This window comes from Malus sylvestris, chromosome 5 (genome assembly GCF_916048215.2).
Source record: "Malus sylvestris chromosome 5, drMalSylv7.2, whole genome shotgun sequence".
Classification (NCBI taxonomy): Eukaryota; Viridiplantae; Streptophyta; class Magnoliopsida; order Rosales; family Rosaceae; genus Malus; species Malus sylvestris.
Window position 1 is genome coordinate 10,119,071 of NC_062264.1, and position 27,324 is coordinate 10,146,394.

The 27,324-nt window shown below is 38.0% G+C and overlaps 1 protein-coding gene across 1 annotated transcript; it reads right to left on the bottom strand.

The window, feature by feature from the left end:
- Positions 1-9,418: 9,418 nt before the first annotated feature.
- On the bottom strand, positions 9,419-10,990 carry LOC126624692 (GATA transcription factor 5-like). The gene is made up of 2 exons (XM_050293782.1): positions 10,458-10,990; positions 9,419-10,362 (listed from the first exon to the last, which is right to left on the bottom strand). Exons 1-2 carry the CDS (start codon positions 10,758-10,760, stop codon positions 9,694-9,696), a joined length of 972 nt encoding a protein of 323 aa, XP_050149739.1. The 5' UTR covers positions 10,761-10,990; the 3' UTR covers positions 9,419-9,693.
- Positions 10,991-27,324: the final 16,334 nt, after the last annotated feature.

Consider the following 27,324-nt stretch of genomic DNA (forward strand, 5'->3'; position numbering starts at 1 on the left):
GATCTGTTAGCCTTTATGTCCTGTCATAGGCTTTTGCTTTCGCTGACAGGCAACACGTGGCCTATGGTTAATGTCTAAGTAGGCCTGCCCCTAAGACATCATGCTATAAAGTTGGTAGTATGCCAACTTGCTACTAGTGATCTGAAAGCACTTTATAGGGAGGTGTTTAGCTTTATTTTTGGCAAGAAAACTAGATTGTTGGTTATCCATAGCATTTGGGATTGTCTTTCCCAGTTATGTTGGACCTTGGTCTTCATTCCTTTGGACATTTGTCTTCCTTTCTTCCTTTGGGCTTTTATCTTCCTTTAGGCATGTACTATTTTAGGGATTGAAAAGGATCCGGTGGTAACAGTGATATGTGATGCCACTGAATAAGTGACATTGTTATAATTTGTCGAAAAATGTTGTAACTAAGAGTAAATTGTAACAATGGTCCTTCAACTTTAATCAAATTAGAGCAATGGTCCCTCAACCAAAAACTCATTACCATTGGTCCCTCAACTTATCAAAATGTGTAGCTATAGTCATTTTCATCAATTTCGTCAAAATTTTGTCAAAATAAGTTATGTTGGAATAACCATTTATATAATTAGGGTCCCTTAACTCATCAAAGTGCGTAATTATGGTCCTTTTCGTCAACTACTTAAAAAAAAAAATTCAAAACGAGTTATGTTGGAAGAACCATTGCTACAATTGGGTTGAAGTTAAGGGATCATTTCTCTAGTTGAATTAAAGTTGAGGGACCAATGGTAATGAAGTTTTAGTTGAGGGACCATAGCTACACGTTTTGATGAGTTGAGGGACCAATGGTAATGGATTTTTAGTTGAGGGACCATTGCTCCAATTGAGTTAAAGTTAAGGGACCATAGTTACAATTTACTCTGTAACTAATTAGGCAATTAAGTGGGTTTTGTGGCTTTATTGGGTTTAATTCATAATTAGGAAATGGGTATCTGCTGATCCCACTAAGTTGGATTCCATAGCCAAATGGCCTATTCCCAATTTTGTGAAAGCTTTGGGAGGCTTCTTGGGGTTAACTGGGTATTATAGGAAATTTATTCCTCATTTTGGCAAGATCATAAGTCCATTGACTGCACTTACGACAAAAGACACCTTCCAGTGGTCTGATGAAGCTACTATAGCTTTTAAAACTCTCAAAGAAGCAATGTTATCTCCTCAAGTTTTGTCATTGCCAGATTTTACTAAGCCTTTTGTGGTTGAAACTGATGCCTCAAGTCATGACATTGGTGTTGTGCTTCAACAAGAAGGAAAACCAATTGCTTTCACTAGTAAAGCACTTTGTCCTAGGAATCAAGTGTTATCTATATATGAGAAAGAGATGTTAGTAATTTTACATGCCATGTGACGACCCGTCCCAATTTATTATATAATTTTCTCCTCGAGCATGTAAAGTTACGAATATGCCCTCATTGGCTAAGTGACGTGGATGTGTATATGCAGTTTTAAATTATTATTTCTGCTGTCGTAATTAAATCGTACTCGACGTCTCGAGTGTGTTGAAGCGAGTTAGAACCGAATTGGAGCCGTAACGAAAAAGTTATGATTATTTAGGTGCGTAAATGGGCAAATTGTGGACCAATTATGTGGGCTCCTATTTCTTTTAGCCCAATCAGATAATTTTTTTTTCTTCTTTTGGGCCAATTAAAATTAGCTCTCTCTCTCTCTCTTTCTCTCTCTCTCTCTCTCTCTCTCTTTCTCTCTCTTTCTCTCTCTTTCTCTCTCTTTCTCCTTCTCGACTCTTCTCCATCCGTACACCCAAGACACCCCATATACATAACCATCATCAAACTCACATGGATCAAACTTTTGGAAACCACCACCATCCTCCTCTCGACCACACGATCACCACCATACCTTTAGTTTTCCATTTTGGTAAGTTTTAGCTTGGAAACCAGAAGCTCTGACGAGGAGTTAGTTTGCTCCAACACGATCACAAACGATTTACAAGGTTTTGAGGCTCGGGATGGTCTCTATGCAACTTCCCTAGCACTTTAGAGTAGATTTGGAGTGGAGTGGACGTCGGAATAGGTGAATTCAAAGAGTTGCAGAGTTGGCCGAATTTTCCAAGGAATTTTTCGATCGTTTTCGTGGGATTTTGGACTTCTAATAGGTACGACCGTGTTCTACCCTTCGAGACCTTCAAATCCATATGAATTTCATAGATTTTGGTTAAGAAATAAAGTAGATATAAAGCTTTGAAAATTTTCCAAAAACCGACGTGTGCAGACGGCGGCGAACGGCAGAGGCCAACGGGTGACCGGAGAAGAAGAACGTATATTCCGTTAACTTTAACGGAATATTCTAATGTTGTTAAGTAATGCCAGTACCATTTAACAGAATGTTCCGCCTATTTTGACGGAATACTCCTAATGTCGTTAGGGTTTCCATTAGTGTGCCATGCACATGCCTGATCGTGGCCGTGCCTTGGCCGGAGCATGAGGGCGCGTCCGGTGTCCAAAAAATTTTCTAAAAATTTATGTGGGTTCGTATCATCGAGTAGATCACGTTCATATATTCAAACCTTACATTTGAGCAAACTATGAGGAGTTATTTCTAGATTTCGTATATGTGCTAATTAATTAACGTAAAAATAGTTGTATCGCATATAGGTGAGACGTACCCCGAGGATGAGAGTGGATAAGTGAAGCTAAAGGGCTACGATCCTGCTACTTATCAATGAGTGGGCATTTTTTTCTATATATATACATATACGATTTCCAGAAACGTTTATATATGGAATATTGCATTGTTACACTTGTGAATTGTATTGTGTGATGCTGAGGAGACTCACGTAAGCTTCCGGTAAGTATTATGTGATTGAATGGATTGTATTGCATTGGTATGCGTACATTTATTTAGAGCTCATCATGGCTGCACCCCGGTATTAGTGTTCCCGCCCGGGGCCAAGGCCAGCCTTCACGTGATTGTTCACCTCTCGCACCACACATTCACCTTGGATCCAAATCTGGTGCCAGCCTGTCGTGCAGACCACAATAGGTGGTTCTAACTCGTAGGTGACCCACGATTTATCGCACAGCCTTCACGTAATCGTAGCACTTGAGCGTACATATTTATACCCAGCCTGTCGTACAGGTCATATTAGATGACTCTGACTCATGTGCTAGCCTAGATTAATGAGCTATAGATCCAGTCGTACAGGTCACGCAAGGTGACTCTGACTGGCATACTATTTTATATTAGTTGCACATCTGGTTTACATTTTTTTAGTGCTGAAATATTATGACATGGCATATCTTAGTTTTCGCTGGTCTTGTGCATTGGATTTTATACCTACGTAGTAGTATTTTCTGGAAACTATAAGGGTTTTACGGAAAGGGGTTATGGTGAGGAGAAGGATAAGTATTATGTGCCTACAAGAAACTAAGTGGGTTGGAGATAGAATCATGGCAATCAAGATTGTAATAGGACAAGAACTCATCAATGTGATTAGTGCGTACGCACCTCAAGTAGGGTTGAATACGAGTTTGAAGGAGAAATTTTGGGAAGATCTTGGAGACTTGGTGCAAGGAATTGCTTAGACGGAGAAGGTATTTATAGAGGGAGATTTAAATGGACACGTGGGCAAGGATTCAGGAAACTATGGAGGTTTTCATGGTGGCCATGGTTTTGGGGAGAGAAATGAGGATGGGGAAGCCATCTTGGATTTTGCAATGGCCTATGATCTCTTCTTAGCCAACACCTTCTTTAAGAAGAGAGAAGAACATGTGATCACTTACAATAATGGGTCATTAAAAACACAAATAGATTTTCTTCTAATGAGGAAAGGGGATCCTATAACTTGTAAGGATTACAAAGTTATACTGGGAGAAAGCTTGGCTAATCAACATTGCTTGTTGGTGATGGATGTACATATCAAAAGAGAGAGAAAAAAGAACAAGACTTGGAAGTGCCCAAGGACTAGATGGTGGAATCTAAAAGGAGAAAAACAAGCCATTTTCAAAGAGAAAGCAATCACCCAATGCGTGTGGGATAGAGAGGGGGAAGCTAGCCAAAGGTGGGATTCCATGGCTAGTTGTATCCGAAAATTAGCAAAAAAGGTATTAGGAGAGTCCAAGAGCTTTGCTCCATACCAAAAGGAATCTTGGTGGTGGAATGAGGAAGTACAAACAAAGGTGAAGGCTAAGAAGGAATGTTGCAAAACCTTATACAAGGATAGGACCGATGAAAATGGTGAAAGGTATGGAATAGCAAAGCAGGGGAGAAGAAAGCTATGGGAGAAGCTAAGCTAGCGGCTTATGACAATATGTATAAGCGACTAGATACCAAAGAAGGAGAGTTGGATATCTATGAACTAGCTAAAGCAAAGGAAAAGAAGACAAAGGACCTAAACCAAGTGAGGTGCATCAAGGATGAGGATGGAAAAGTTCTTGCTATAGAGAACACTGTCAAAGACAGATGGAGAGGTTATTTTCATAATTTTTTCAATGAAGGATATGAAAAAAGTACTTCTTTAGGGGAGTTGAGTAACTCAGAAGAGTGTAGAAACTACTCATTTTACCACCGAATCAGGAAGGAAGAAGTGCTTATAGCTTTGAAAAAGATGAAGCAGAGAAAAGCAATGGGCCCAGATGATATACCGATTGAAGTGTGGAAAGTCTTTGGAGAGACAGGTATAGCATGGCTCACAAACCTTTTCAATAGGATTTTGAAAACGAAGAAGATGCCAAATGAGTGGCGAAAGAGCACTTTGGTGCCTATCTACAAGAATAAGGGCGACGTACAAAATTGCATGAACTACAGGAGTATTAAGCTAATGAGTCATACAATGAAGCTCTGAGAGAGAGTCATTGAGCATAGATTGAGGCAAGAGACATAGGTTTCGGACAACCAATTCAGGTTCATGCCAGGGCGCTCAACCATGAAGGCAATCTATCTCTTACGAAGATTGATGGAAAGATATAGAGATAGGAAAAATGATTTACACATGATCTTTATATATTTGGAAAAAGTGTATGATAGGGTCCTAAGAGACATTCTTTGGGGGATTTTAGAGAAGAAAATAGTATAAGTAGCATATATCCAAGCTATTTAGGATATGTATGATGGAGCAAAGACTGTCGTAAGAACTCATGAAGGACAAACCGAAAGCTTCCCTATAATTGTAGGGTTACATCAAGGCTCATTCTTAAGTCCTTACCTTTTTGCATTGGTAATGGATGAGTTAACAGGACATATTCAAGATGATATTCCTTGGTGTATGCCTTTCGTAGACAATATAGTGTTGATAGATGAAACTCAAGAAGGGGTAAATGCGAAGCTTAACCTTTAGAGATAAGTGATGGAATCTAAAGGTCTTCGCCTAAGCCGATCAAAGATAGAATATATGAAGTGCAAGTTCAGTGCAAATGGAGGCCAAAATGAGTTAGGGATAAGGATCGGAGATCAGGAAGTACCAAAGAGTGACCACTTTCGCTACCTAGGATCTATCTTGCAAAAGAACGGAGAATCTGTTTTGTGCCCTTCCAGGTTCTAAGTAGCTGTTTATCTTTGGTGGCTCACGAGGACTACTCAGCGGTTCTGACATTCCATTAAATAATGTAGGGATCCTCTCCCGGTTTGTATAATTAGTGTTTAGTTAGTTCGATTGCACTTTCGTGTTACCTATGCTCTGATATGTGTGTATTACATACTTGATCACTTTCACACACTTATATATTATCACTAGTTAAATAAGTTTAGTTTTGGTTTTTATTTATTCACATTTTCTTATTATTATTATTATTATCATTTCTGTTGCGCACTTGGCTACGTCACCCTTACGTGAAGGGCATGCCTCAACTCTGATCGGGGTGTGTCATGCCATTCACAAGTGGTAGTCCTATTTAGTAGGGAATCATTTCATTATTCAAACTGATCACCACAATTTGAAATATTTCCTTCAGGGCAGGGCCCATACTCCATTTCAATAAAAATGGGTTACCAAATTACTTGGGTTCGACTATAAAATTCAATTTAAACAGGGTTGTAATAACCAAGTTGTTGATGCTTTTATCAAGATGTCCCTTGAATGTTACCAATCCTACTGATCAATTATTAGCAGATATGGAAGTACTGGCTATTTCTTACCCTTATTCTCAATGGTTGGATGATTTGAGAAGAGATATGGAAAGGGACCCTTGGATACTGTTGAAAGTTCAAAGCCTTATGTTTAAGGATGATAGTGTTATTACAGTGTCTACTTTGAAGTTTCAAGTGGATAATGGTCTTCTTCAATACAAGAATAGGATTGTTCTTACTCCTACTAGTCAATGGAGAAGCAAAGTGTTCACTGAAAACCATGCAACACCCACTGCTGGTCATGATGGTTTTTTGAAGACTTATAAGAGGATTTCCAGGTGCTTTTATTGGGAAGGTGTGAAGAAGTTTGTGAATGATATGGTAGCTTGTTGTTCAATATGTCAACAAAACAAATATGAGACTTTGTCTCCCCCTGGATTGTTGCATCCTTTGCCTATATCAACCAAGATTTGGACTGACATATCTATGGATTTCATTGTGGGCCTTCCCCCATGTAAAGGTAAATCTGTAATTTGGGTTGTTATTGATAGATTGTCCAAATATGCTCATTTCACTATCATTTGTCGATAATATTTTCAAATTACATGGAATGCCCAATTTCATAGTAAGTGACAGAGATCTGGTGTTCTTAAGAAAATTTTGGAAAAAGTTTTTTCATCTTCAAGGTTCATCCTTATGCTTCAGTTCTGGTTACCATCCTCAAACTAAGGTATTGAACATATGTCTTGAAACATTTTTTAGATGCTTTTGTAGCTTACAATCGAAGAAATGGGTTTCATGGCTTCCTTGGGCAAAATGGTCTTTTAACACAAGTTTTCATTCTACAACCAAGATGACTCCATTTGAAATTGTATGTGGTCAAGCTCCACCAACAGTGCAAGTTTATGAGAATGGCACTAATAAGGTTGATTATGTGGATCGAGCTTTGAAGGACAAGGATCGAATTTTATCTTTACTCAAAAGCAAGTTGGAAGCTGCTCAGTGTAGGATGAAGGTTTAAGCTGATAAACACAGGTCTGAAAATAGTATTTGAGGTGGGAGATTTGGTTTTTCTGAGATTGGTGCCATAACATTTGTCCTTAGCTTCTCATCCATTTCATAAACTACAACCAAATTTTATGGTCCATTTCAAATATTGTCCAAAGTCGGTCCTGCAACTTATAAGCTCATTACCAAATCATTCTAAACTTCATAATGTATTCCATGTGTCTTGTTTAAAGAAACACTTGGGTTTGGATACACAGCCTACTGTTCCATTGCCTGACATCACATATTCAAGTATTCTTCAGGATGTTCTCGTGGCAACCTTGGACAGAAGAATGGTGAAAAGAAACAATTTTTCAATGACTGAAGTTCTGGTACAGTGGCAAAACCACTCTAAGGATGATGCTACTTGGGAAAAATATCAGGAGCTTAAGCTTAAGTTTCCAGAAATTATGCAGTTATGATCAACTCTGTCAATGTTGATCACAACTGCATAATCTGAGATTGACAAATGTACATTGGATATTAGTTAGTTAAGAGTTAGTTAGAGGTTGTTAAAAGTTGGAGGTCAGTACTAATAGAAGCTTGTAAGGAAAGAAAGGAAGTTAATGAATTGTATTGTTGTTTAGTTATAACTTCTCTCTATGCCACCATTGAAGATGTGGAGTTAGGTTCTAATAAATAGAAAGTTTGTTTACATTTGAATAATTTGAAGTGAGAATCCATATCAAGTCGGGTGAAGGAGATGGTGAAGGTAGTGGTGGTAATGGTGAGGGTAATGGGTGGAGAATGTTTTAATGGTGATGGTGGTGACGATGGTGGAAGGGGTGGTGGTGGTGCTTGTAACGGTGGGATGGTGGAGCTGGTGATGGCTATGGTGATCGGAGGTGATGATGGTGTCAAAAATGTTTTATTGGAGATTCATTTGCAAGTATTTTAATGATGATTAGTCATGCCGTGTGTGATTTGACCTACAGAGTCTTTTTTTTTAACCTCAATTATGGCTCACCATTCTTTCAAACTGGCGTTTCAAGAATCAAGTTTCTTTTGTTCGTTTCTTTTGGTCAACTAAATTTTTGAACAAAAACGCGAGAAAGATCAAATTTTAAAGCAATTTTGTAAATTAAATGATGTGTCACCAATTGAAAATAAACTCGTTAATTGACACTTAATTAATAATCTAATCATCCACAGTCACATCATTTGGTTTACAAAATTTTGTTTAAAAATTTGGCCTCCCTAGCATTACCAAATTTCTTATGTTTCAAGATTCCACATCTATCAGCCACTCAGTTTACGGTCTAGTAGTATTTCCTTCACTTGTAAGTGAGAGGTCATAGGTTCGATTCTTGGGAAAGACAAATTCGAACCACATTATTGCTAGTCTATTATGAGGCTAAACCTAACCCCTTTCCATTGTAAGGCAAAACTCACCCTCTTCGCTTTAGTGTAGATAACATCATTTGTTTAAAAATAAATAAATAAACGATTGAAAGATTCCCCATCCATCAAAAACCGCTGAACTAATCGGAGTTTCGAAGATATCAATGCCTTGGTGAAAGTGAAGTTAAATAAAACAAATCGGAAGGTCCAAAGCTCCACTCAAACCCTAAATCTATATCCCTCTTTCTCCATTAATTTTAAACCTGCATAACAAATTGATAATGCCTAGTTGGATTCATAGTTTGCGTGATAATAGGATAGTCGGAAGATAACTCATGTCCTAAAAAATTAGGATTTAAACCCTGTGGTACGGTCCATTAGGAATTAAGCCCAACATTGAAAGTTTCGTCAACTATCAATGTTTTACATATGAGCCTCACGTGTGATGGAAATTTTGTGTTTTTCATTTCTTTTAAGTTTCAACCCATTATGTGTTATGACCCAAAAGAAAAGGAAAAAAGCAGCAATAAAAATAATAAGGGAAGTTTAACGAAAAGCACCTGTTACTGTTCACTTTAACGAAAAACAATGAAATCACGATGCAGGTGTTGAGTGTTTGAAATTTCGAACTTGAATTCTAAAATGTAGCTACAATCTTGAGATCTTTAGGTGATGCTTCTATGGGTTTTCCAGGTGTGGTCTTGTTCTAGAATCAACATCAATCAAAAATCAAAACAAGAAAGCTTCATACCATAGTGACCCTAAAAAATTTCAACAATCTCTCACTCAAACTCAAGTTGATTTCTAACCCTAACAACCAGCTGACCGTGATTTAATTGTTTCATCGCTCCACTCTACGATTTCAATAGACAGTTTCAGTTCGATCCCAGTTCAAATTGGGAGGGAGGGACGCTGAATGACATTTTTCTTTTCTTCCCTTTGGGTCTGAGGATTTTGAACGCAGACTGAGTTAAAATGGAATACCGTAGAGTTTACGAGACTTTTAATGTTGGATTTAATTCCTAACAAATTTTATCACAAGGTTTAAATACTAATTTTTTTTAGTATGGGGCCATCTTTCCACTACCGTAACAACACGGAGACCATTAATTGATAATACAAGAAAAAGTATAGAGCTAAAACCTAAAATCATGGCTAAATTCTAAAAGCTTCCTAAAAGCCTAGTACTACCACCCACCAACAAAAATGTACAACACAATTGGGTCCATCCCAATCAAGCCGGTTCAACTGCACTATTCTCTAACTTTAAAAACTCCGAATCATTCGGTTCAACCGCGGTTCGGGCTCGCCAACCTCTTTCCTCTTCCTCATCTCCAACACTTTACGGTGACTATTCGAGTGGACATCACCAGAGAAAGTCGGGCTACAAGCCGGCCTATACTCCGGGAAAAGCCGGCCGGACTTGAACCGAACGCCGCACGCATTACACAACGTTTTAGGACCGAGTGGACCAGTTCTCCATTGTGGAGTCTTCTGTACTTGGCAATGACTGCACCTCCGCTGAAACTGGCCCCCAATTGAACCCTCCCCTGTTTGGACCGCCGGTTTTTTCTTTTGTTTCTTGGCCGCCGGTTCACCAACAAATACGTGCATGCTTTGAACCGGGTTGAAGATAAGACAAGGGGTGGAAAATGATAACCCCGAACCCGAAGAAGAAGAAGGCGACGACGGTGAAGATGAAGAGGACAAGGACCAATCCCGGCTGGCCAGTCTGCAACGTTTGGTTCTAGGTTTGACCGGAACTTCAAAAGGAAACAAAGAAGCTCTTAATTGAGCCGGTTTGGGTTCCGATTCAGACCGGTTCGCCAGAAGAGCTTCCGGTTTTTGGACACCAATTGTGTGTAATAGAGAGAGGTCAGGGAGGGAATCGTCCACAAAATGAGAAACCCATTCAAGCTCTGCTAAATCATCGTCCTGTAAATTAGCCCAAAACCCAAAATTTAATTTCAATAAGTTACATAATTTAAAAGAGAATTAAACAAAAAATTGTCAATTCAAAAGATTGTTACCGGAACTACGAGCTGGGTTGCCAGACCGGAGTCGGAGTCAGCCAAGACCGAATTGCTTGAATTGGAGGTTTCATCATCCACAGAAACTGAGTCTCTTTCTTCTCCTTCCTCTTCAACGGACCCGTTTCCGAATTCGTCATTGGAGAGGTCAAGAAGGTCATCCACTGAAAAATCCTCACTGGGCACACCAGAAATTCCAGTAGCACACCAAAGTTCCTCCAACAGAACATGCTGGGTCGACTTCACGGCCAGTTCTCTGCGCAGACTCGATTTCAAGGCCCTTGCTTCCATGCAGTACTCCATTATTATTATTATTATTATTATTACAACAAGTATGTGTGTAGTAGTACCTGGTGCTGGTGAGAGACGAAGAAGAAGAAGGAGAGAAGGATGAAAACTGCGAGGCGGGGTGGTGTAGATGATTGATGGGGTCAGCGACTCAGAGTCAGTTGGGTTAAAAGCACTGAAATAAAGGCTGGTTTGTGAGCGAAGCAAGTGCCTGAGTTATTGGTTTCGTGTTTTTATCTCTCTCTCGGTGTCCGTTTCCTATTTATTTTGAATTTTGAGTCAATTCAACTAAATCAGTTATAAATTTGATCCTTCCATTGTAGTGCTGCTTCCACTTTGGACCTCTAATTTTTGTTCGTCTCAAGTTGATCTCAAATTTATTATTTTTAATTACGCTTCTTGAAACTCGATTTTAGTCTCACTTTATTTCTTATAATTCAAAAGTTGTCATTTATTTCTTATAACAATGTTTCAAATTTATTGCACATGTGACATAGTCTTATTGAGTGTTGTGTCCCACACATATTTTAGAAGGTGATCTATAAGTTTCAAGGAGAAGAGAAAGTCACGAGTTAAAGGGGAACAAATTCTGAGTTTAAGGGAGTGGTGACTATTAAGTTATAAAGGTAAAATAAGATCAAAATATAGTTCCAGGGTGTGTAGTTAAAAATAAGTCATTATTTTTAAAGTGCATTTTTGTTTACCACCATAATTATGGTGTATGCTCACCGTACACCTAATCATTTGTCATGCGTCCTTTAACCTAACTCTAATTAATTTTCACATTAAATGTTACTTTTTCGATTTTGGTTAACTTTCACATTAAATGTTACTTTTTCAATTTTGGTTAACCTAACTCTAGTTAACTTTCACATTAAATGTTAATTTTAACCTAACTCTAGTTAACTTTCACATTAAGTGAAAGGGCACGCGATAGGTGATTACGTATATAGTAAGTATACACCAAAATTAGTGTGGTGAGTTAAAATGCTCTCTTATGTTTATTTTAAAAGATGTTAGTGTTGGTGATTGGGGTAGCCGCACAAACGAATAATTATAATTTAGTATTAAGCTTGTCATTCATAAAAGTCGAATTTAAGATTTTTTTTTATTTATAATTAAAAATGAATACTATAGTTCAACAATTAATAAGATTTGAAATGTGTTAAATGAGAACACTGACAACAGTTTGAAAATTTTGATAAGATTTGTGGTGGGGCAATTAGATGATGCCTTTTGTTGTTTTTTTATCAAAAAGATTATGCCCTTTTTAAAGTTGGAACATATTGCACTCGCACTTAATCATGTAACACCAAAATGACTTAAGAAACGTGAAAAAAAAATACTCATATATTATTTGATCAAGTCAATTACTATTTCATTACAATAAAAAAAAGGTGGATTACTACTAAACGTAAAAACTAGTTTTTGACGGTTCAGACACTTTTAATATGAATTATAAACAACTTCAAACTAGACGTGATCATTTTGATTTGGTTCGTTTTGGTTGTACTTCACTGTAAATACTTTCATGTGGACTTAAGACGGTTTGTTTACGAAATACATGGGTTATTGAACTTATTTCATAAAGTGATCACGTGCCATTAGGTCATGGTGTTTACACATTTAAAAGTTTATGGACTAATTTGGAACGAAAAAAAGACACCAAAGAGAAAAACAAATCCAAAATTTTAGGGGCAATTCTAAAATTAAATATTTAAATTAAATATTGGGGAGGGGTTGTGACTTGGTGTGTTTTTGGCGTCTGGGCGTGTGACATATGGCTGTCCGGCTCTGTCCGGCTCTGTCCGGCTGACTATTCTAGGTCTCATAGGGTTGGCATGCTTGGCCTATTCGGACCAAGTCCATGTCCACATTCCACGTTCCCATTTGAGCTTGACCATGACCACCAATGACCATATCGCGCTGGTTCCATGACAATTCAAATTCTAGGATCCTTCGGTTCCAACTTTTTTAAGCCCTCTAAATTGAAAATTCATATCTTAATTTGAAACTATTATACCACGTCATTGTACTGCAATCAAATGACTGATTACAATGGTTTATGAGCTTTTACAAACTCTTACATAATGTACTTTTAATAAAAAAAATATAAAAACTAATATATGCATATGTGTTATCACTCATTAATTTCACTAATTACCGTTTATGTTCGAAATTTGTTACCATTTAACAATCAAACTATATTTTTCAAAACAAGTAGAATATAAACACACAAAAGTTGGTCCATGTTAAAAGTAGTAACTTCATTTTCACATCCGATGTAAATCTTAAAAGTGACTTATCACGATTAGAGCTATAATGTTGGATATTGTCTCCAAACTATCAAGAATCAAGAAATTCGAATGTTTGAATGAGCAGTGGGTATTGCCTTGATTGGTGGTGACAGTGGGTTATGCTGGGATTTGGGCGCTAGGATCATTCAAACTAAACGAAACCATCCAGGAAACTGCAATCATTTAGTCCTGGACATTCGCCACCGGCATTCAAGTTATTTACGAGATTGGGAAGGAAAAGGATTGATTTGCTTGTCCGCGTTAATCGCGCCTCTTTTTCTCCATAATTTCCAACGTCTTTCCCGCTGCTAAAACTTTCAAATTTGACTTGCTTCATAAAAAGCTAATGACCTTGTTTGACACTTCAAATTGTACTAACTATTTTAGTCAGATAGAATAAATAATGGTCAATATCGGAATAATGACTTATTAAGAGGTTCGATTATATTTTATTTTTTAATAACTTGTTATTAGTATTTTTTTAATGATAATTCAAATTAAAAAAAGTCGACCAAAAGAATAAAAATTCACAAAAAAAAAAAAATCAAAACAAAAGTAACCCAGAGAAAAATGAACAGGGAAGACGAAGTGCTCAGAGATTTGAGATCCTTTTGACCAAAACGAGAATCACAAATCGATCCATCAAACAGAAAAAATCACAAATAAAGGATACAAGAAAGGGAGAGAAAAAGAGAGGAAAATTGCAGGAAGAGGACGACGATGAAGATGAAACGAGAAAACACTCATGAGGAAGATGATGCAATAATGGTGTGAGCAGGAGTGGTTTTAATAATTTAGGTTTGAATCTCCAGCAGCAGACGCGAGATGACGGAGTAGATGCTAAAAGGGTGCAAAGCGTGTTTTTTATTTTTGAGGTCGACTAATTATACTGAGTTTTTTTAGCGTACTAACTAGCGGGGATGAGGCATACATAAGTCTCCAAACACCAACCTCCGTATTATTAATCTTATCCGATACTTAATATGGTGTGCCAAACAAGGCCTTTAAGAGTCTATTTGTATAATTTCTCTAATAGAGATGGGGCCAACAATACTTGTGGGTCCTATCTTTATTAAAGAGATAATACAAATGATTATACATATAAATGGTAAAAATAACATTTTTATTGGAAAGATGAAATAAACTTAATGAAAGCCAAGTGCTCTGGGCCATCTTACATGCTAGAGAAGTGTGGTGCTCAATGATAGATATTTTAATTTATCTAGTATACAAGGTAGTACACCTCATGTTATAATATAAGTGCATAAGACCATCTCCAACCGTAGGATCCAGAGGGTCAGATGGTCCAAAAAGGTCCAAAAATCGTCTCCAACCGAGGGCTAGGCCAGAAGGCTCGTGGGCCCCATGGAATCTAAAAGGGCCAAAGGGTTGGCCCAAATGAGCCAGCTAGCCCCGGGTTGGGCCAGAAAACTCACCAATCCTGTCGGATATATCCGACAAGAATATATTTAAAAATTCAAATTCAGCTAGCTGTTATTTTTTATTTTTTATTTTTACAGTTTTTTTCTTTTTTTTTTTACAAATTTTTTTTCCTATAACTTCATTTTTTAAATTCTATATTTTTTCTATAACTTCCTATAACTTGTATTTCACAACATTTGTTTCATATTTTTTTTCCTATAACTTCTATTTTACAAAATTTGTTTCATATTTTTTTAAAATTCTATTTTTTTCCTATAACTTGACAAACCCCGACTGAGATCGAGGCATGTTGGCCGTCACGTGAGGGTGACGTAGCCAAGTGCACTATGCGGAAGCAATAAAGATAAGAGTTATACGAATAAATAAAAACCGAAAGCTACTAATAAACCAGAAGCGCTAAGAGTGAGATACAAGTGTAATTACTCCTAATCAGAGCATAGAAAGTCTAGGTGCAGTCCAGTAGGACAAATACTAGTTATACAGTACCATAAGATATCCTACAATTATTTAAATATGTCAAAACCGCCGAAATCCTAGTACGCCACCAACAACAAGCTTACCTAAAACCTGAAGGGGCGCAAAACAGAAAACGTGAGTGGGCAAAAACAAATGTTTTACAAAACCATTTCATTTCTCAACAGTTCTAACCCCTCGCCGTAAAACATGTATAATTTTTCCCATAAATAGAATATAAACATATGCATAAATGTATATATAAGTATCTCAATTCAAATCATGCTTCACATAACCATATTCATAAGTATGCCATGCCAAAACATAAAAATAGAATAAGTAACCAAGGTGAGAATAAATTCATGGAAAATAACATATTAGCCGGAACTCCTGCATAAGTCTGTACGGCTGAATTCATAGTTCATTAGTCAATTTAGCCGAAGTCACTATCATGACCTATACGGTGATAGGAGCATATTTATGCGACTTAGTATGTTTGTTTTCGTGCATTTATGTTCTTAGTTCTTAGTTATGTTGGTAGTTTAAGCCATTTTTGTGTGTTTGTAGGTTCTATGGGCCAAGGATGCAAGAAGATGCATTTTGGAGCATTTTGGAGCATTTTTGGGCTAAGATTGGATGGTGCAAACATGGAGACATGAGGATGGACGTTTTGGGCTTTTGTGTGTGCAAGTGTGTGTGTGTAATTGCAAGGATAAACACATGCAAAGAAGCCCACATGCAAACTCAAGGCAAGAGAGGGAGAAAACACATGCAAAGAAGCCCACATGCAAAGTGAAGACAAAACTCATGGCAAAGGTGAAGGAATTTGGTGTGTTTTGTGGTTGAAATGATGAAGCAAGTGTGTGCAAATGCAAAGGGGATCTAAACATGGACAGCACATGTCATGTGCAAAGGAGAAACAAAGATGACAACACACACATGCAAAGAAGAAAACAGCAAGAAAGGCATGTGCAAAAGAGAAACATGGACAACCAACAAATTCGTCAAAACTGCCTGTGCAGATTAGCTGACTTTGGAAGCATTTTACGAACAGCTCCGAATGAATGAGAGAATGAGCCTTATATGCTTGGAAAGCTACGGATGTCTATTTTCTGGAGCAAGTTACAGATTGTTAATATCATTTTTTCTAGAAGAAGTTATGGGCATTTTAACACTGAAAGGTTTAGAAACGGGCTAAGCAGATTTGGCTAATAAAAGGCACTTGTTTTGTGTTTTGCTTTGTCATCAACACTCAGCAGCAAATGGGGTTATGATTACACTCATTTGTCTTTGGAGCAAGTGGAAATGTACAGCTAGAAGAGAAGGCACAACACATGCAAAGGAAAGGAGAAACATGGGCTGAAAATGTGGGTGTTTGGTGCTTGAAATGATGAAGCATGTGTGTGTAAATGTAAAGGAAAATAGGGCAGAAAATGTGTGTGTTGTGGTTGAAATGATGAAGCATGTGTGTGTAAATGTAAAGAGGAAACATGCCAACACACACCCACATAAGCTCACATGCAAAGGAAATGGAGTGGTCCTATCTCAAGCCTATAAATACCACCTTCCATATTCATCAAAGTCATAACAGAAATTCTCTCCAAATTTAGCCAAAAACCACCCCTAGCCACACCACCCATCAATCCTAAACCTTTCCATACCATTCCCCATCCATTCTACACCATAAAAACCACCCAAAACCGTCCAAAACCTCTAGTGCCACAGCTTGCAAGTAAGGAAGGAGAAGGAACATCTTGTGCCGTGCCTAAGCCCAAGCCTTGGGAGTGTTGGAGCGTTTCTAGGTGTTTTCTATCTTTGATTTCAATGTCTAATTTTATGTATCTTTGTTTTGCAAGTATGAGGAACTAAACCCCCCTTTAGCTAGGGGGTGATTCGAAACTATGTTTATGCTTGCAATATGAATTGATTATCTTTGGTTGGAATTTCATAAGTTGTGGATTCAATTTGTTTAACCGTTTGATTGATAACTTATTTATGTATGTTTATTGAGAGTGCACGCTTAATCTTCATGCATAAATATGATGCTAGAATATAAGTGAGTTTCACCTAATCGTTATGAACTTATATTCACAAGTAGTGGAGGTTGCTTATAAACAATCGCGTTAAATGAATTCTTGGCACTAGTTTCATGCTTTTCATAGTAACGAATGCCTCGTCAACACTTATAGTTTTCATGATGCTTAATGATCTTTGATTGTATCTTTATTGTGCTTTTCACGTAAAGGACTTTTGGAGAATGTTGTGAATTGCGTTGCGCAAACCCATCCAATTCATTAACTTAAGGAGAACTTGACGGTTAATTTAAGCGGACCTAATTAACCTAGGGTGTTGAGTTTCATAATTTATCGAAAGACCAACTGAGAATCGATCTTGTATTGCAAGTGTGACATGTGTGGAGAAGAACCCCTTAAGCTATTTCATCATCCATATTTTTCATTGCATTCATATTTACATTTTTCTCTTAATTATAATCTGTCCATTTAATTTAATCTCGTCAAAAACAACTCAATTTCCCCCCCCCATATTTTGTTAAAGTCTTAGTCGTTCAAATCTATCTTATTTTATGCTTTTAAGTATTTGGAGTCTTTTGAACTTGTTTTGAGTCTTTTGGTTTGTCTTAGTGTTTTAAAAGTTAGTTTTATTTATTTGAGTCAAGTGTTTAGCACCCCTAGTTAATCCCCGGTTAGAACGATCCCTACTTACATCATTACTACAATTGTCACAAATAGGGTTTAATTTGTGTGCTTATATATTTCGCATCAAATTTTGGCGCCGTTGCCGGGGATTAGCAAATTTGCTAATCCCTTGGTTCTTTTCTTTTTGTTTAGTTTGTTTTTGTTTTCTTTGTTTTGTGTTACTCTTGATATTTGATTTAGTTTTGTTTCTTTGATTTCAGATACTAGAGAAGTAAGACATGGATTTTGCTAACATTCAAGCTCAATTGGCGAATCTTACTTCTCAATTGTCATAGATTGCCGGAAGGACCATAATGCAAAGTGTCCCTACATTTGGCATGTCCTATGGGCACGGATATCAAACTCATCAACATCCTCAATTCAATGTGAACGAAGATGCTTGGGGTTATCAAGGCTATGATCAACCAAGCAACAACATGTTTTCCAACGCTTACAATTCGGCTTGGAGAGATCATTCAAATTATATGTGGGGGGAACCTCAACAATTCCAACAAGATGGATATTGGCAGCCATATGAGGAGTTCTATTCAAGACCTATGCAGCCACCACAGCATCCCCCACAACAATTCCAATCAAATCAAAGTATGCCCATGAATTATAATGAAATTCTTGAAGGACTAATTTCTGTGGCGCAGGGTTTACGAAAAGAAGAACAATTGCCGCCATCAGAAGAGTTCTATCAGTGGCCATATGAACCGTCACAACCACCACAACAATCAACCCAATTCAATTCAGGTACGTCCTTGGATAATGATACACTTAATAAGTTACTCACCTCTTTGAATCAGGGAGTAGAAAATCAAAACCAGGAGATGCAAGACCGAGTCAAAAGATTGGACGAATTGGATATGCAAGTTAGGCAGATTGTGGAATTCATGGCACAGATTCGAGATCAAAGTGAATTTTCCAACTCAAACATTGCAAATTCAAAGGCAGAAAGTGAAATCGATGAAGCCATCACCTTGGAAGGTGACATGAAGGATGAAGCTGTCCCAGAACCATCCAAACACAGCCCGAACATGGATGAATTGCTGCTGCAAGCAGAAGAGGAGGAGGACGACCTGGGCAGTTTAGAAGAATTCTTGCTGCAAGCTCCTCAAATCCCTATGTCATCCAACTCAGGTGAGGAAGTTCTAAATTCACTTCATTCTAACATTATTCCACCGAATGTCCTTTGTCCTTGCAGGTTTTTGATTCCAAATATCAAAGAGAGTGAAAAAGACATTGTGGAAGCTCTTCCAAAGGTGCAAAGTGATATCCCAATTCTTGGTGCACCAAAACAAGTTCCCGAGGGTATTGAAACGTTCAAAGAACCTTGCACACCAAGAAAAGGGATTCAAGAAAATGAAGTGGTTGAAGCATATCAAGAATACATCCAAGAGGCTGTGCATGAGACAATCAAGCCCAAAGCAGCTGAGTTTGATAACACGGGACAAGCCACAACCATCATAGTAAACCTGGCCAAGTTCAAAGTCCCGGAAATGTTCACAGATGTGGTGTTTGTCATTGAGTTTGTGTCGGAAAAAGAAAGTAAGCCATCTTCTCCAATTTTAATTTTAATTTATACTAACATGTTTCTGATTTTGATGATTCAGGCACCCACTCTTGAATTTAAACCATTGCCGAATCATTTCAAGTATCACCTCCCATTAAAAGATAAATTCCATGCTTTGGAGCCGAGGGGAGTTTAAAGGAAAGATTCGTCCGGCTAAGGACGTTAAATCAAGCGCTTCTTGGGAGGCAACCCAAGCATTCAACGAAGGGAGACTTTGGAATCGCTAACCAAATCAGATTTGCATTCTTACACCCTTATCTTTACTGCTTTCATTTTGTTTTGTTTAGTTAGTTGTGTTATTTGGTTGATTTCTGTGAGTTTGTGTTATTTAGTTTAAGTGTGGGGAAGGTTAAACAAAGTCTTTTTACATTGATTTACATATTTTACATATTTAAAAAAAAAAAAAAAAAAAAAAACATAAAAGTAAAAATATTTTACAATGATGTGTAAACTAATAGCATTCATTGGTCAGGTGGTGCTTCAGTAGTCGGCGGAGCTTCAGCAGTCGGCGGGGCCACGGAAGGATGAGGTATCGGAGGTTGATCAGTTGGAGCTTCACTACGAGGTGCCGCCCCAGAAGACGAAGGCAGATGCGGTTGGAACAAACCCACAAACCTCCGGTGATCAAGTAAAATCTGACCATCAGTTTCCTGCAGCTGGTCAATTTTCCTCTTCATGTTTGTGGCATAACTGTGTGCAAGCTTGTGCAATTGTTTATTTTCATGCTTGAGTCCTCTAATCTCTTCTTTGAGACTCTGTATTTCAGCCACCAACGATTCAACGTGACGGGTTCGAGCAAATAGGCGTTGGGCCATGTTGGACACAGAACCCGCACACTGCACGCTAAGAGCCATAGACTCCTTAACCGCCAATTCATCAGACCGTCTAGCAAGCAGTCTGTTATCTCTGGGGGTGACAAGGTTCCGGGCCACCACCGCAGCGGTCATGTCATTTTTCATCACCGAATCCCCAACGGTGAGAGGACCTGTAGGGGATATGAAAGATGGGCGCCATATGTTGTCTGGTGAAGGTGGAGCTGCCTCTTCACCAATGTTCAAGTCAAAACGACGATCGGAAGGGCCAGACATTTTCTGAAGGTGTTGAGAAAGAAGAGATTGGACAGATTAAGATTTTGGAAATTGCAAAAAGGGAGTGTTTACATGAGGGAGCTCAAGTGTGTTGTGGAACACAATTAGCGCCTCTATAAAAAGAAGAAATCGGAGATGCGCTCCTCAGAGAAGCGTCCTCTCGCAAATCGAAGAGTCGGGGCTCCTTTCTCAAACGCCTGATTCTTTTCTCAAAAGAGGAGTTTCCTTTCTCAAAAGCCGGATTCTTTTCTCAAAAGAGGCGTTTCATTTCTCAAAAAATGGGCTTGCTCAGAAACCACGAGCCGAACCCCGGATTTCAAAAGATCAATTTGTCCAGACGTGTCGTCACTCGTCACATGCAACTGGCAGCTTTGCGGAAATTACGGGCAACTTTGTCAGAAAGCGCGTAATTTGTACTATTCATCCATCCACCGGCTGCCGACAATGAGTGAGAGAATAGTTCCGGTTGTGAAGAAAAGTCCTATAAGTATTTACCTTCGCCTTCCACAGCAAAGGCACACCCTCTCAGCACTTCTTCATCTCCGAGAATGCATTCCCAAAGAACCCTCTCGAGTCACTCTGTATTCCTCATTCCCTGGGATACCCCTGCAAACAACCCATCCAGAGCAAAAGTATTTCATATCATAAAGGTTGAAAGCAAGAGTATCTCATATCATGCATTCTCCATGTCCTTTTCCTTGTCTTTGTTCTAACCTGCAGAACATGGAGAAATTGCTCTCGAGTACTCGTCTTCCACTGTTGATGTACTTCCAAAGAAGCTGCCACATCTACCTGAAGAACAGATAAGGCAAGCGAAAATGATACCAGCAGCATGTGGAGACAACGTACAGAAGAAACAAGCAGAGAAGAATGCAGCTTGCACAATCATCCCAGCAGAAGGAGTCTGAGATGAAGAACTAGAGAAGCTGCCACATCTGCTTGGAGAACAAATAAGGAACTGCAACATCACCAAAGAGTAAAGCTTCGCCGTACAATATCATCAAATCATCACTTGCAAGTAAAAAGCTAAGTGTCACCCCGTTCAAGAGGAAAGCTGTGGAAAGTCAACAAGCACGACCAATGATCACTTATTATTTCTTTTCATTGTCTTTTATCGTGATTTTCAATTTTTCGTTTGCAATTTCTTAATTTACATTTTGCGTTACTTAACTGAATTATTTCTTTTTCTTTGCAGGAACTTTTGGTTATTTCCACCCTTGAAGTTGATTGCAGAATTTTAGCTTGGGGGGTCATCGCTTGGTTTTACTGCAAACTAAGGAAGTTTTCAGTCCAATTGCTTTATTTTGTTTCTTATTATTTATTTATTTTATTTTTATTTGCATTATAGTGTTTTCTGACATTGGGGTATAGATTTCATGGGTCCTTTCCCTCCATCTTTTGTTTTCACTCTTATCTTGCTAGCTGTTGATTATGTTTCCAAATGGGTGGAAGCCAAAGCCACCCAACCCTCCTCTCTGTTGCTTTTACTTTGCCATGTTTATCATGTTTCCTCGTTGTTTGTTTGTTTGCTTTTGTGTGAGTTTATGTTTGAAACATTGAGGACAATGTTAGATTTAAGTGTGGGGGGGTAAACAAGTTGCTGTTGCATGATTTTCGTGGGATTTTATTCACCTATCACTTACAATGTTGTTTCTTGCTGTTTTAAGTGTTTTTAGTGTGTTTTTAAGCATGTTAGTATGTTTTGACATAAAAATCCGAAAATTTGACAAAAGTTTGAAAAAAAAATTGTTTTGAAAAAGCCAAAAAGAGTTGTTTTTGTGTGTTTGTTTGTGTCTTAGGGTACCTTTCAACACAAATAATGAGGATTTGGTTTTTAATTGCATGACTGTTAAAGAAAGTTATAAACATGGATGGAAGTTTGATATGCTCTTGATTTATGCTTGGTTATAGTTATAGTTTACGAATTCACATGTAATCACAAAGAAAAAAAATCAGTTTTTGTAACATGCTTGAAGGAAGGAACTCAAACTAACACTACAACCTTGAGAGACTTGAGCCTAATACGTTCTTTGGAGAGTTATTAATCTGTGCATTTTTGTTTTCTAAAGTCGTTGCATGATCTCATCATTCTTTGCTTGGTTGCTACTTAGAAGGCGTTTCATCATTTAGTTCCAAATACTAGAACTTATGCCCGTTCCATTCAAAGCATGACATTGATTTGCATAACACATATTCAAGATGAAGTTGTGTAGTGAACTAGAGCCAAAAAGCTTATCCAGTGCATATTTGTTTAAGTTTAACCCCGTTGAGCCTTGTTTAGCCTGTTTTCTTTGTTAAACCACATTTCCCTTACCTAGCCTAGATTAGGACTATCCATACCCTTGTTTTTAAAGCATAATGAAGCATGACTTAAAATGAATTCCTTTTGATTGTCCTTATGCAGAAAACAAGTGTGGGGGAATGAGATTTTTGTGTTTTGTGTGCCAAAAGAAAGTAATAAGGCACGGGTTAAAAAAAAAAAAAAAAAGAGAGTTTGAAATAAGTGAGGAAAGGCTCACAAGTGTTGTTTGTTGTAGAAAGGGTCCAAAAAGTTGAAATCGGCCCTAAAAAGTTGAATGAATAACCCTATTGTGTTTAAAGTTAGTTGCTGCATTCAAAGGGAATTCTAAGCATCAATTTCATTACTTTGCTTATTATGCTTTAAAAACGTTTGTTTCCTTACCTTTCATTGTTAGCCAATCACCCCTAACCCCGTTACAACCCTTAACTTCAATCTTGAGTGTTATGCGTTTCAATATGTAGAGTTTGGGATTGGTACGAGCATATGGTGTCCCTGGTTCTCGCATCTAAGTAGTAGCATTCCAGTCATGAGATCATATCTATACATGCTTAATAAATCCAGAAATTGCTTTCTTTGCTATAAACATATGTGAGTGTTCGTTTTCATGTTTACATAAATCTTCTCACATACACCTAGTGTAGGGTGTGTAGTCAGAAAATCGGAGTGAAAATAAGAGTGTATCTTGTAAGGAATTGAGCAGATTCTCTAAGGCATGTTACTACATTCAAAACATAGTTTTAATTGGTTATATGTGAACTAGTATGTGGTGACTATGATTAAGTATGTGCTCAAGGGTAGGGAAGGCCAAAATATTTGGTTATGATGATCTTTTGCATGTCATGTTGCATTGAAAATCCCTAAGGTAAATATTGGAAGGTTTAGGTTTTGTTTTGTTCTTATGTTTTGTTTCTTTGTTTTGCTCGAGGACTAGCAAAAGCTAAGTGTGGGGGAATTTGATAGGAGCATATTTATGCGACTTAGTATGTTTGTTTTCGTGCATTTATGTTCTTAGTTCTTAGTTATGTTGGTAGTTTAAGCCATTTTTGTGTGTTTGTAGGTTCTATGGGCCAAGGATGCAAGAAGATGCATTTTGGAGCATTTTGGAGCATTTTTGGGCTAAGATTGGATGGTGCAAACATGGAGACATGAGGATGGACGTTTTGGGCTTTTGTGTGTGCAAGTGTGTGTGTGTAATTGCAAGGATAAACACATGCAAAGAAGCCCACATGCAAACTCAAGGCAAGAGAGGGAGAAAACACATGCAAAGAAGCCCACATGCAAAGTGAAGACAAAACTCATGGCAAAGGTGAAGGAATTTGGTGTGTTTTGTGGTTGAAATGATGAAGCAAGTGTGTGCAAATGCAAAGGGGATCTAAACATGGACAGCACATGTCATGTGCAAAGGAGAAACAAAGATGACAACACACACATGCAAAGAAGAAAACAACAAGAAAGGCATGTGCAAAAGAGAAACATGGACAACCAACAAATTCGTCAAAACTGCCTGTGCAGATTAGCTGACTTTGGAAGCATTTTACGAACAGCTCCGAATGAATGAGAGAATGAGCCTTATATGCTTGGAAAGCTACGGATGTCTATTTTCTGGAGCAAGTTACAGATTGTTAATATCATTTTTTCTAGAAGAAGTTATGGGCATTTTAACACTGAAAGGTTTAGAAACGGGCTAAGCAGATTTGGCTAATAAAAGGCACTTGTTTTGTGTTTTGCTTTGTCATCAACACTCAGCAGCAAATGGGGTTATGATTACACTCATTTGTCTTTGGAGCAAGTGGAAATGTACAGCTAGAAGAGAAGGCACAACACATGCAAAGGAAAGGAGAAACATGGGCTGAAAATGTGGGTGTTTGGTGCTTGAAATGATGAAGCATGTGTGTGTAAATGTAAAGGAAAATAGGGCAGAAAATGTGTGTGTTGTGGTTGAAATGATGAAGCATGTGTGTGTAAATGTAAAGAGGAAACATGCCAACACACACCCACATAAGCTCACATGCAAAGGAAATGGAGTGGTCCTATCTCAAGCCTATAAATACCACCTTCCATATTCATCAAAGTCATAACAGAAATTCTCTCCAAATTTAGCCAAAAACCACCCCTAGCCACACCACCCATCAATCCTAAACCTTTCCATACCATTCCCCATCCATTCTACACCATAAAAACCACCCAAAACCGTCCAAAACCTCTAGTGCCACAGCTTGCAAGTAAGGAAGGAGAAGGAACATCTTGTGCCGTGCCTAAGCCCAAGCCTTGGGAGTGTTGGAGCGTTTCTAGGTGTTTTCTATCTTTGATTTCAATGTCTAATTTTATGTATCTTTGTTTTGCAAGTATGAGGAACTAAACCCCCCTTTAGCTAGGGGGTGATTCGAAACTATGTTTATGCTTGCAATATGAATTGATTATCTTTGGTTGGAATTTCATAAGTTGTGGATTCAATTTGTTTAACCGTTTGATTGATAACTTATTTATGTATGTTTATTGAGAGTGCACGCTTAATCTTCATGCATAAATATGATGCTAGAATATAAGTGAGTTTCACCTAATCGTTATGAACTTATATTCACAAGTAGTGGAGGTTGCTTATAAACAATCGCGTTAAATGAATTCTTGGCACTAGTTTCATGCTTTTCATAGTAACGAATGCCTCGTCAACACTTATAGTTTTCATGATGCTTAATGATCTTTGATTGTATCTTTATTGTGCTTTTCACGTAAAGGACTTTTGGAGAATGTTGTGAATTGCGTTGCGCAAACCCATCCAATTCATTAACTTAAGGAGAACTTGACGGTTAATTTAAGCGGACCTAATTAACCTAGGGTGTTGAGTTTCATAATTTATCGAAAGACCAACTGAGAATCGATCTTGTATTGCAAGTGTGACATGTGTGGAGAAGAACCCCTTAAGCTATTTCATCATCCATATTTTTCATTGCATTCATATTTACATTTTTCTCTTAATTATAATCTGTCCATTTAATTTAATCTCGTCAAAAACAACTCAATTTCCCCCCCCCATATTTTGTTAAAGTCTTAGTCGTTCAAATCTATCTTATTTTATGCTTTTAAGTATTTGGAGTCTTTTGAACTTGTTTTGAGTCTTTTGGTTTGTCTTAGTGTTTTAAAAGTTAGTTTTATTTATTTGAGTCAAGTGTTTAGCACCCCTAGTTAATCCCCGGTTAGAACGATCCCTACTTACATCATTACTACAATTGTCACAAATAGGGTTTAATTTGTGTGCTTATATATTTCGCATCATACGGCACTACACTGCACATAAGTCGGAACCACTAAAAAGGGGTATGTATGACAAGACTGTGTGTAATATAATTATGCTCAATACTACACTCTCATGATAGCTGGGCGATAAATCGCTAGTCACCTACGAGTCAGAACCATCTATGGTGGTTTGTACAACAGGACTGTGCACCTAAATTGGATCCAATATGAGCATATGGTGCGGGAGGTGACATTATATACAGGCCTATGTCATATCTCTGGTTAAAACACAATCACCCTAAGGGCAGGTTTATGAGCTCAATGTTTCTCAATCACATATCACATCATCGATAATTCACATAACCAAACATAACTCACCTGGTACTTACCTGAGCGTCCTCAGCACCAGAATTATATATTATGCATCATATACTAATTCATATGCAGAATATAAATTTATATGCATGGCATTTCAAAGCATACTTTCATTTAAACGCATTTTCTGGGAAAATATCAAGTATATAAGTATATACTGAAAACCAAAAGCCCACTTACTGGTATGTCGAAGGGTCGTAGCCCCCGAGTTGCCCTTGACCGCGCTTGTCCTCGGGATAAGTCTCCCCTATATACGAAATAACTATAACAACGTCATTTAAAGCACATACACAAAACTAGCTAATAACTTCTCATACAATGCTCAAATGGGGTATTTGAATATACCAACGTGATCTACACAACTCCACGAACATCCCCATATTTTTAGAAAAAATTTCCGACCACCCATGCGCCGGCCAAGGCACGGCCAGATGCGCCGCCCACACGCGGGCATGTGCCAGGCACACTGATGGTAACAAAATATTCCGTTAAAAAGTAATAGAATCCATTAGTCTTACCTGACGGCGTCAGAATATACCGTCAACTTTGACGGAATATTCTATCTTCTTCTCCAGTTAGCCTCGACGGTCGCCGTCGCCGTTGCCGTTCACCGGAAACTGGAAAAATCACGAAAACCTTCATATCTTGTCCAAATCTCAACCAAATTCCACGAAACTTGAACCAATTTGAAGCTTAGGACAAGTAGAACAAAACCTTACATTTCAAGGTCCTAAAACCGACAGAACTTGCTAGAAAATCATTCGACATTTCGGCTAAACCTGCAACTCGTCGTATCTCAACTTTCCGACGTCCAAATCACTTCATTTTTCTTCTTCGAGCTTCGTGAAGACAATCTAAAGCTTCCTATGCCCTTAAAAACTCCTAAAAACCTCACATTAATTAGTGCATGAACAATGCATGAAATCTGGGGTTCGAGTTCTCATGATTTTTGAAGGTTTTAAGGTCTAAAAATGATATAAATCAACTCAGAAACTTGCAGGGAGTTCGAATCTTACCTTCTTGACGTCGATCCATTCTTGAAATGGAAGCTTGGAGTTTGTCCGTATGTTTGTACGGGTTTTCTGCAAAATCCGAGAGGAAGGAGAGAAAGGGAA